The sequence below is a fragment of the Chrysochloris asiatica genome, unplaced genomic scaffold (genome assembly GCF_000296735.1).
Source record: "Chrysochloris asiatica unplaced genomic scaffold, ChrAsi1.0 scaffold00008, whole genome shotgun sequence".
NCBI lineage: Eukaryota > Metazoa > Chordata > Mammalia > Afrosoricida > Chrysochloridae > Chrysochloris > Chrysochloris asiatica.
Window position 1 is genome coordinate 8,180,669 of NW_006408526.1, and position 11,679 is coordinate 8,192,347.

Here is an 11,679-nt window from a genome sequence, read left to right on the forward strand (position 1 = left end):
GCAGACCCGCGCCTCGGTTGGCCGTCAGCGCTCGCCGCGCCTCGGGGGAGGAAGACTGAGCTTGGAGGCGTCCGCGCGCCGCGAAAGCCCGGCGCAGGCTGCGCGGTGCGGCTCGGCGCGCGGGGGCCCGTTTCCTTTGCGCCTTCGCATCGCGTCCCGGCGAGTTCCCAGCGATCGCGTGTCCCCAGCGCCTGCCGCGATCGCCGGCTGCCGTCGCCCTGATCGCCGGCCGGGTCGTGTCCCCGGTCGCCGCTGGTTGTGCCTGTGCCATGGGGCTACCTACTCTGGAGTTTAGCGATTCCTACTTGGATAGCCCGGATTTCAGAGAGCGCCTGCAGTGTCACGAGATTGAGCTGGAGCGAACCAACAAGTTTATTAAAGAGCTCATTAAGGACGGCTCTCTGCTCATCGGGGCGCTAAGGAGTAAGTAGGGTTGGCGGAGCTGGGAAGGACGCTGGGATCCCGACGGGTCCCCGCAGGGTGTGGGTCCGAGGGGTGGGACGGAGGAGCTTCTTTTGTTTGAATGGGTTAGGGGACAAAAGCAGAAGAGCTCCCCTGCTGGTGGCCAACAAAGTTTGTTTTTAGGTGTTTGCTTATTTACAGTACTTCCATGTCTATAGAACTGGGAAAGTTGTCCCAATGGGCTCTGGAGTATATATATCCTGAGGAAAGTGCCTCAAAGTCATCTTTTTAAATAACGCTGCTGGGAACTATTGCTCGTTTTGGTAGATTTGTTGTGCCTAGTTTTAGCACTTTGAAAAAGCCTTTCAGGGGAGAGATTTAGAATTCAAGTCTTAATGTCAGGCTAGAAAATATTAATTTCTTATATATATTAGTGGCTCTTCATTGTCTATAATCAATGTGTGTGTGTGTGTGTGTGTGTGTATAATAGATATAAACACATAGCGACACTGTAGAATATCTGGTTTTCGAGCAGAGGCTGGTGAGTTTGAACCACTGACCTTCTTGGTTCAGTGCTTTATCCCACAGCGCCATACCGGGACTCAGTGTATATATACAGGAGCCCTGGTAACGTAGTGGATTAAGAGCTGTGCTGCTAACCTCAAGGTCAGTAGTTCGAATATACCAGCCGCTCTGTAAGAGAAAGATGAGGCTTTCTGCTCCGGTAAATATGTACAGCCTTGGAATCGCTATGAGTCGGATACGACTCCACTCCACGGTACATAACGACAACAACTTTTAAGACAGAAGACTGCCCATAAGGGCTTCTCCCACCCCCTTTCCCAAATCTTTGGCACTCTCAGGATTTTATCTTCTCTTTTAATTACTAAAACCTCTAAGAGTATCTGAAACTCTTAGTTTTCCATACTGAGAATTGAATGAGTAAATGATAAGGTGTAACTTGTTACTTTTCTCAGGAGGTATTTGCATTTTAATAGAGACTTCTGAATGCTTTAGCCACTGAAATGAATCCATGTAAATTTGTCACCTCTGATAACTGAATGAAGGAGCCTTTGGTGGCACAGTGGCAAAAGAACTACTCTAACAGAAAGGTCGATGGTTTGAACCCACCAGCAGCAGATCGCTGGGATAAAGATGCAATCTGTTTCTGTAAAAACTTGGAAATCATACAGGGCAGTTCTATTTTGACCTATCGGGTTGCTATGAGTCTGAAATGGTCTTGGGTAATTGAGTGGAAATATTTTCATGAAGTGGAGATCTGATAATGCTCAAAGGATATATATATATAAACATCCTTGTACATGTCACGTGCTAAGTCAGTAACAATATGATGGGAATGTATATGTGTCTGAAACTGGGATAACGTTAGCATTGGATCTCTATTTTTCAAGATGAGATTTTCTGCTCCTGTAAAAATTTACAACCTCAGAAACCCTACATAGGGTTGTTTTGAGTCAGAACCAACTCAAGGGTACCTAGCAACATCAATGTTAATGATGTTGTTGTTGTTGTTAAGTGCCGGTCGAGTCGATTCCGACCCATAGCGACCCTTTACAGGGTTTCCGAGGCTGTAAATCTTTACGGGAGTAGAAAGCCTCATCTTTCTCCCGCGGAACAGCTGGTAGTTTCAAACTGCTGACCTTAAGGTTCGCAACCTGATTAGTAACTGCTACCTTACGAATCGGGTTGCGAACCTGTTCAGGGTCGCTATGGGTCGGAACCGACTCGACGGCACTTCACAACAACAACAACCAGAGCTCCTTAATGGTAATGATGATTCTGTTGTTGTTGTTGTGAAGTGCCATGGAGTCGGTTCCGACTAACTGCTACCTTACGAATCGGGCTGCGAACCTGTTCAGGGTCGCTGTGGGTCGGAACCGACTCGACGGCGCTTAACAACAACAACCAGAGCTCCTTAATGGGAATGATGATTCTGTTGTTGTTGTTAAGTGCCATGGAGTCGGTTCCGACTCATTGAGTTCCAAGGCTGCTGGTAGTTTCGAACTGCTGACCTTGTGGTTCGCAGCCCTATTCTCAACCACTATGGTACCGGAGCTCCTTCAATGGTAATGATAGAGTTTAGCAAAATGTCTGTGTAGAGTAGAAAATCAGTGTGCTCCCAAATTATTTTTAATGGGTCCCAAAAGCTTAAACATATTACTTATCAAATTTGTTACTTAACCATATTAAAGAAAATAGGTTTTAGCCACATCCACAGTCCTGGTGTGCTGCTGTGGGTTAATGCCCTGGACTGCAAAGTCGGTTTGAACTACAAGGTAGGTGGTTCAAGCTCACTAGCTGCTCCTTGGAAACCCTATACAGGGTTGTTATGTGTTGGAACCGACTCAACGGCACTTAACAACAACAATCAAGTTGATTTTCATAGCAGCCCTGTAGAATAGGGTAGAATTGCGCCATACTTTTTGCAAGGCTGTAAATCTTTATGAGAGTAGACAATCTTATTTTTTATCCAGGGATAAAAGCTTTTGATTGACAGCTTAACCCATGGTGCCACCAGGGCTCCTAGTTCTATGCTCATAATAATTTAATTTCTGAATCTGAAGCTACTACTGATAATGGTATTTACTGTAATATTGTGAAAAATATGGTGTATTAGCATTTCTTTCCACCCTGTGTTTATACAGGTATGAACTTTTCTGGTTTGCAAACCTTGCTTGAGGTCTCTTGACTCATCTCTAGAGCATGATGCCACTTCCAGAACAAATTCCACATCCCAGAGTGTTAAATGCCAAATAGACTCTTGCTGAAATTGCCAAGTGTTTCTTTGCATTCTTCTTGAGATCAACTTGAACTGCTTAAGTTTTGTACAACAGTATAACTAAATTAGACAGTTCTACTCTTCTTATTTGGGAGTCCTGGTGTGGCACTGTGGGCTAATGCGCCAGACTGTAAAGCCGATTGAACTGCAAGGTCAGCGTTCCAGTTCACCAGCTGCTCCATGGAAACCCTATACAGAGTCGCTATGGGTCGGAATTGACTCAATGACACTTAAACAACTCTTCTAATTTTAGTTTGGAAAACTGAGACTCAGAGAAATTAAGTGACTTGCTTTGCATACACACATGTTGAAAGTATTTATTTCTTATTTCTGTCCTTTGGTCTTTATAATTTAGGTTTGCTAAAATAGTCACTTTGATTTTGCTAAAATACTTACCTTGGAATGGTTCTTTGCTCACATAGTTTAAGTAAGAATACATGAAGTTATGAATAAACTGCACTGGGATAGGAACATAATGGTTATCAAGTTGTTTGTGGAATAGCTTGCTATTTTATTTTTCTTTCTTGTTTTAAAAGTTGGAAATACATAGCTGTGATAAGTTTGCTGAAATGTACATTATTATACTAGTGATATTACATATTTTATTATGAATTTTTAATCTGTTGTTGGGCACTATCGACATGGCTTTGACTCTAGGCAACTGTATGCACGACAGAAGGAAACACTCCCAGATCTTGTGCCATCCTCACAACTGTTATGTTTGACCCTATTGTTGCAGCCACTGTGTCAATCTGTCTAGTTGGGGGTCTTCCTCTTTTTTGCTGACCTTTCATTTTACCAAGCATGTTGTCCTTCTCCAGGGTCTGGTCCCTTCTGACACCATGTCCAGCGTACAAGAGACCAAATCTTGGTCATCCTTATTTCTACTGGACATTCTCCCATCCAAGATGGATTTGTTTGTTCTGCCAGCCCATGGTACTTTCAATATCCTTCCCCTAACACCATAGGAAAGGAGTTCTGGTAGCGTAGTGGTTACGAATCGGCCTGCAAAAGTTCAGATCAGCAGTTCGAAACTACCAGCTGTTCCACGGGAGAAAGATGAAGCTTTCTACTCCCTTAAAGATTTATAGCCTCAGAAACCCTGTACAAGGGTCACTGTGAGATGGAACCAACTCCAGGGCACATAACAACAACAACAACAAACAGGAGTCCTGGTGTGGCTTTGTGGGTTAATGCGCCAGATGGCAAAGCCCTTTAAATTGCAAGGTCAGGGGTTCAAGCTCAGTATAGGCTCCTCAGAAACCCTCTACAGGGCCCTTATGGGTAGGAACCCACTGAAGGGCACTTTACAACAACAACAAAGCCGTAATTCAAATGCATCAATTCTCCTTCAGTCTTCCTTTTTCATTATTCTTTTACATGCATATGAGGCAATTGTTAGTACCATGGCTCTTGGATCTCTTTAACATTTAAAAGATGTCTTTTGAGGCAGATTTGCCTAATGCAGTATGTCCTTTGGATTTCTTTTTATTGAGAACTGAGTGAAGGTTTACAGAGCACATCATCAGTTTTATATTCAGCAAATCACATACTTCCTTTCATCTCAATCACTGCAATCCCTTCAGTGGCACATCACTTATGTCACTTCCTCCTTGTGTTTATTGTTTGCATTCTTCCTTCTTTCCCCACCCTTCTGAACTTTGTCCTTAGGTAAATGCTGCCCTTTTGGTTTAGCATTCTGTGGTGTGTTCTTTGATTACCTGACTGCTGTTTCCATGAGCATTGATTGTGGATTCAAGTAAATGAAATACTTGACAATTTCAATCTTTTCTGTTTATCCTGATGTTGGTTAGTAGTCCAGTTGTGAGCATTTTTGTTTTCTTTACAGCATGTTAAAATCCATATTGAAGGCTCTATGCAGTCTTTGATTATTAGCAATTGCCTCAATTCCTCTTCACTTTTAGGGAGTAAGATTTTGTCATCTGCAGATGAAAATTGTTAGTGAAACTTCCTCCAATCTTGGCGCCACATTCTTCATCTATTCAAGTTTCTGGGATTATTTGCTCAGCATACATATTGAATAAATATGGTAAAAGGATATATATAACCCAGATGGATCCCTTTCCTGATTTTAAACCATGTAGTATCTATCCTCTTGTTCTGTTCAAATGACTGCCTCTTAATCTGTGTAAAGATTCCCCATGAGCAGATGAAGTGTTCTGGAATTCTCATTCTTCCCAAAGTTATCCTTAGTTTATTATGATTCACACAGTCGAATGCCTTTACGTACGTAGTCAATAAAGCACAAGTAAACATCCTTCTCGTATTTGCTTTTAGCCAAGATCCATCTGACGTTAGCAGTCATAACTCTTTATCCATGTCTTGCCTTCTGAATCCAGCCTGAATTTCTGGCAGCTCCTCCGCAATGTACTACTACAACTGTTTTTGTATTATCTTCAACAAAAATTTACTTGCATGTGATATGAATGATATTTTCCAATGATTTTTGATTCCTTTGGACCACCTTTCTTTGGAATGGACGCAAATGTGGATCTCTTCCAATGAGTTGGCTAGGTAGCTATCTTCCAAATTTCTTGGCATAGATGAGTGAGTTCCTCCAACACTGCATCATTTGTTGAAACATTTCAATTTGTCTTCCATCATTTCCTGGATCCTTGTTTTTTGCCAATGCCTTTAGTGCAGCTTGGGCTTCTTTCTACAGTACTATTCTTGATCATATGCTTCCTCTGAAAATAGTCTAACACTTACCAGTTATTTTTGGTATACTGACTCTGTGTATTCCGTCCATCCTCATTTGATGCTTCCTGCGTTGTTCAGTGTTTTACCCATAAAATAATTTGCCCTTCAGTATTGCATACCAAGGCTAGGATTTTTCTTTCTTTCATCTTGAGAAATATTGAGATTGTGCGTCCCTTTTGGTTTTCTAACTCTGGATTTTTGAATATTTCATAATAATACTTAACTTTGTGTTTTTGACATGCCCTTAGAAATTTTGTGTTCAGAGCTTTCATTTCATCATTTTTTTCTAGTCCCTTTACTTTTTTTTTTTTTTTTAAGGTTTTTATTGTGGATTGAGTGAAAGTTTTCAGGGCACATCGTCGGTTTCACATTCAAACATTCATATACCTGTTTCATTACATTGATTATAATCCCCTCCACATACCATCAGTTAACAGAGTTTCTCTATATCCTCTTTAGCTTTTTTGGGGGTGGGGAAACTTTGCCTTTTTGGAATTTACAGTCTCGGCTTTTAGGGAAGGTTTTTACATTTATCTGTGGGCATCCAGGGCTCATGTATGGAATTACTAACCAGCATAACTGAATAATCAGAAAAGGGACATTTTGCTATGTCTGCTAGGTGGCTAAAGTCTGATCCTCAGAGCCTGTGGTTTGGACGGTCAGCAACGCTTGGGCCCACAGGAACTTGAACTCCTGACCGGGTCTGCACGGTCTGCATCAGATTCCCCCTTATTTATTATTTGTTTAAGGGACGCTGCCTGTCTTAGGCGGTCAGTGCGAATTCCTCAGTCTTACCCGTCATCGAAACTCATTGCAGCATGGCAATGGCTCTGTCTTAGGTTGCTGAGGTTCCACGTGATCCCTGCCCGTCTCTGGCCACATGTCCACCATAAACAGCCACCATCTGAAGAAGGCAGGGAGGAAGGAGACCAGCTGGGGACCCCACACGCAAGATGTTGCCAGACCACCACCTGCTCTAAGATGACCAAGCAGGATCACTATGCTGAGGTTCAACTAAGTTCACAGGGAAACTTAATCTCTGGCCAAGGTAGCAAATTAGTAGCCACTCAGTTCTCAACTTGAGAATTACTTATATCAGAAATTTGAGCATGTAGCTGATGAATATCCACAGACAAGTGTATATTGGTCCACAACCTCCTACAATGCTGTTGAATTAAGTTCCAATCAGGTTCTGGTTAACTGAAAAAATAACACATATCTAGGTGGGACTAGTCCCTTTACTTTTATACACTTAATAATAAGTTTCAGAATCTTTTTTGGCAAGCTTTTTTGTCTTTGCTTTCTTTCCTGTCTTTTTAATGGCCTTTTGCTTTCTTGCTGTGTGATATTCTTAATGTCCTCCCACAACTCTAGTGGTCTTCAGTCATTAGTGTTTAAAGCATCAAATCTGTTCTTGAGGTGATCTCTGAATTCAGGTAGGATATACTTAAGGTTGGGAGTGTGGTGGGTCTGTAGGATAAGCTTTGTAGGAACCAGAAGGTTGGCTGTTCGAGTCTGCCAGCCAGTCCTCAGGAGAAAGATGAGGCTTTCTGCTGCTGCAAAGATTCACAGCCTCGGAAGCCCTATACAGGGTTGCTATGAGTCAGAACTGACTTGATGACACTTAACAACAATGACAACAATAATCTTGATCATATTTTGGCTCCTGCGGGCTTGTTTCAATTTTCTTGAGCTTCAGCTTGAACTTGCATGTGAGTAATTGATGGTCTGTTCCACATTTGACCCCTTACCTTGTTTGGGCTGAAGATATTGAGCTTCTCTACAATACATCTACAGACGTATCCAGTTTGCACATTCCATTTGATGAGCTCTATGTATATAGTTGCCTTTTATGTTGTTTACAAAAGGTATTTGCAATGAAGAAGTCATTGGTCTTGCAAAATTCTGTCGTTCAATCTGCAGCATCATTTCCATCATCAAGGCCACGTTTTCCAACTAGTGACCCTTCCTCTTTGTTTCCAACTTTCGTATTCCAATCACTGGTAATTATTGATGCATCCCGGTTGCACTTTGATTGAATTCATACTGAAGAAGTTGTTATAATTCTAAAGTTTCTTTATCATTAGCTTTCATGGTTGGTGTATAAATTTGAATAATAGTTGTATTTATTAACAGGTCTTTCTTGTAGTAGTATAGGTAGTATCCTATGACAGCATTGTATTTCAAGACAGGTCTTCAAATGTTCTTTTTGAACATGAATGTGACATCATTCCTCTTGAATTTGTCATTTCTGACATCGTAAACCATATGATTGTTCAATTTAAAATGGTCAATATCTGTTTGTTTCAGCTCACTAAAGCCTTGTTGTTGTTGTTGGGTGCCATCCAGTTGATTCTGACTCATAGTGACCCTTTGCACAACAGAACGAAACACTGTCCCTCATTACTGCTGCCACTGTATCAGTCCATCTTGTTGGGGTTCTTCCTCTTTTTTGCTGACCCTCCATTTTACCAAGCATACTAACCTTCTCTGGACTGGTCCTTCCTGATAATATGCCCAAAGTGTGAGAGACTAAGTCTCACCATCCTGGCTTTGGCTTCTAAGGAACATTCTGACTGTACTTCTTCTAACACAGATTTGTTTGTTCTTCTAGCAGTCCATAGTACTTTTTAGATTTTTGTCCAACACCCTAACTCAATTGCATCAATTCTTGTACAGGTCTTCTTTATTTATTGTCTAACTTTCACATTCATATGATGCTCATGAAAATACCATGTCTTGGGTCAGGTGTGCCTTAGTCCTTCTACTGATAACTTTGCTTTTGAACACTTTAAAGAGCTCTTGTGCAGCAGATTTGCCTAATGTGATACATTGTTTGATTTCTTGACTGCTGTTTCCCTGGGTGTTGATGGTTGATCCAAGCAGAATGAAGTCTGACAACTTTAATCTTTTCTTCATTTATTATGATGTTATTTATTGGTCCAGTTGTGAGGACTTTTGTTTTCTTAACATTGAGGTACAACTTGTACTGAATGCTGTCATCAAAATATTTTGATCTTCATCAGTATTTTAAGTCCTCTCTGCTTTCAGCAAGCAAGTTTGTATCACTGCAGGAAAGTTAGTGAGTCTTCCTCCAATCTTGATGCCATAGGTCTTGCAAAATTTTATCATGAGAGCTCTAGCATTATTTCTCTCACCAAGGCCATTATTTTTCCTAGAGCCTAGTGTATCAACATTTATGTGCTTTGTTTTACTTTAGACAATTTCTAATTTTCCAAGATTCATACTTCATACAGTCCATGTTCTGATTACTAATGGATTTTTGCAGCTATTTCTTCTCATTTTGAGTCATGTCCCAACTGCAAATATGCTGAAGTACATTATTTTACTACAAAAAAAGGTACATATTTACTACTCATTTTCATTGGTTTGTTCTTTCATTTGTAAGTGAAAAAATCTTGAAAGGGTAAGTTGCTTGAAGATAATATACTTGTTTCATTAATTTGGTCTTTTGCACTTAAATATACAACCTACTAGCTTTTGCTTTTATGGTTTTCTGGTGAGGATGTATTGCTTCAACTAACTGCTTTAACTAACATTTGTTTTATTCCTCATTAAAATAATTCTCACTATCAGCTGCTAAGTGAAAGAGGTGCTTGAGCCAAAGACCTTTTTCCCACCATGTAGCCAACTTCTATCCATTGGGGACTATGCTCAAAGGCTCTGCCGAAGCTGTTAGAAGAGTGTATCTTGAAGGACTTGGAGCTTGCTTAGTTTAACCCCCGATTTACTTAGGCAGCCTCCTTCCTCCAGTCCTGGCCCTCCTGATTACTTTTTCCTACCTATCTTCCTTAACTTTCTGCTTAATACAGTCGGCATGCCTATTGACTCTTTCAGTAGGCATGCAATTGCCATGATCAACTTCTACTCAAGGCATGTGATATCCACTGTCTGAAGTCCCTGGTGGTGCAGAGGGTTAACATGCTCATCTGCTAATAGAAAGAAAGGTTGAAAGTTTGAGCTCACCCTGGGGGTATCTGGCATGGCGATCTACTTCCCAAGAATCAGTCATTGAAAACCTGAAGGAGCATATGTTGACAATGCATGAAATTGACATGAATCAGAATTGACTGAATGGCAACGTTTTCCTTTCCTATTTATTTTTGTTTTTTCAGCACTCTGCTGATATTTTGGTTAATAATAAAATGATTTCCTAATATAATCTTCCTTAGCTGACCATTAGCTGTGGCTTTCTAATATTGTTGATAAGTGCCATTGAGTTGGTTCCAACCCATAGCGACCCTGTATAGGGTTTCCAAGGAGCGACTGGTGAGTTTGAACCACTGACGGTGTAGTTCAAACGGCTCTCAGTCTGGTGCATTAACCCACGGCGCCACACCAGGACTTCTTTCTAATAATTCATACTTGTTAATAAGTATTCTGATGGGAAAGAAATCTTTGACAACTGCAATATTTTTTCCATTTATCATGATGATGCTTAACTGGTCCAGTTTTCAAAATTTCTTTTCTTTGAGGTGTAATCCATACTGAAGTCTGTAGTCCTTGATTCTCTTCTTTTGTGTTTCAAGGCCTCGTTCACTTTCAGAGAGATTATGCCATCTGCATAGCACAGGTTGTTAATGAGCCTTCCTCTAATTCTGATGCCATGTTCTTTTTTATATAGTCCAGTTTCTCAAGATTATTTGCTCAGCATACAGATTGAATAAGTATGGTGAAAAGATACAATCCTTACACACGTCTTCGTTGTTTAAAAATCATGTTAGTATCCCCTTCATCAAAGTAGATTTAAACTACTATTTCTTGGTTTATTTACTGATTTCACATAATTTCCAATGGAAATTTAAAAGCCGCTAGTCTTAAAATTTGAGTTGTGAAGCCATAATTATTTTTGTTTATTGATTTCCTCCTTTTTTCTATCACATTGCTGTCTGTTGTTGTTAAGTGCTGTAGAGTTTGTTCCGACTCTTAGCGACAAGTATAGAGTTTCCAAGGAGCAGCTGGTATGTTTGAAGTATCGACCTCATTGTTGTCAAGGCCCCTTGTGTCAGTTCCGACTCATATCTATGTTTTATAGCGTTTCCAAAGAATGTCTGGTGAGTTTGAACCACTGACCTTGTGGTTCAACTCGACCTTGTGGTCCAGTGCCACACCAGAAATGACATTGTTGTCTAGCAACCCTGTATGTATTGGGTTTCTGAGGAGCTGCTGGTGGATTTGAATTGCTGGCCTTTTAATTCAAACTGACCTTGCAGACCAGTGCTGATCCTATAGCACCACCCCAAGACTCCTTCTGTCAGCTTGTTACTGTCAAGTGCTGTTGGCTTAGTTCCAACTCAAAGTGACCTAGTATAAGGTTTCCGAGGAACCACTGGTGGTTTTGAACTGCTGACCGTGTGGATCAAACCAACCTTATGGTCCAGTGCTTATCCTACAGTGCCACACTAGGACTTCTCTATCACCTTGTTGCTTTTGTTAGGTGTCATTGAGTCGGTACTGACTCATAGTGACCCTATGCACAATAGAACGAAGCGCTGTCAAGACCCCGCCAACATCACAATTGTTGCTAAGCCTGAGCCCATTGCTGCTAATCCATCTCTTTGGTTGTCTTCATCTTTTCTCTAACCCTCCACTTTACCAAACATAATAGCCTTCTCCACGGACTGGTCCCTTCTGATAATATGTCCGAAGTATGAGAGACGAATAGTGGACATCTTGGCTTTCAAGGAGCACTCTGGCTGCGCTTCTTCCAACACAAATCTGTTTTTTTTTTTTTT

At 41.0% G+C, this 11,679-nt stretch overlaps 1 protein-coding gene across 1 annotated transcript in view; it reads left to right on the forward strand.

The window, feature by feature from the left end:
• Nucleotides 1–269: 269 nt before the first annotated feature.
• ARHGAP42 (Rho GTPase activating protein 42) overlaps nt 270–11,679 on the forward strand; it is a 387,979-nt gene continuing 376,569 nt past the window's right edge. Inside the window, exon 1 of the mRNA XM_006833754.1 lies at nt 270–423. Coding sequence (XP_006833817.1) covers nt 270–423 — 154 coding nt within the window. The remainder of the gene's footprint in view (nt 424–11,679) is intronic.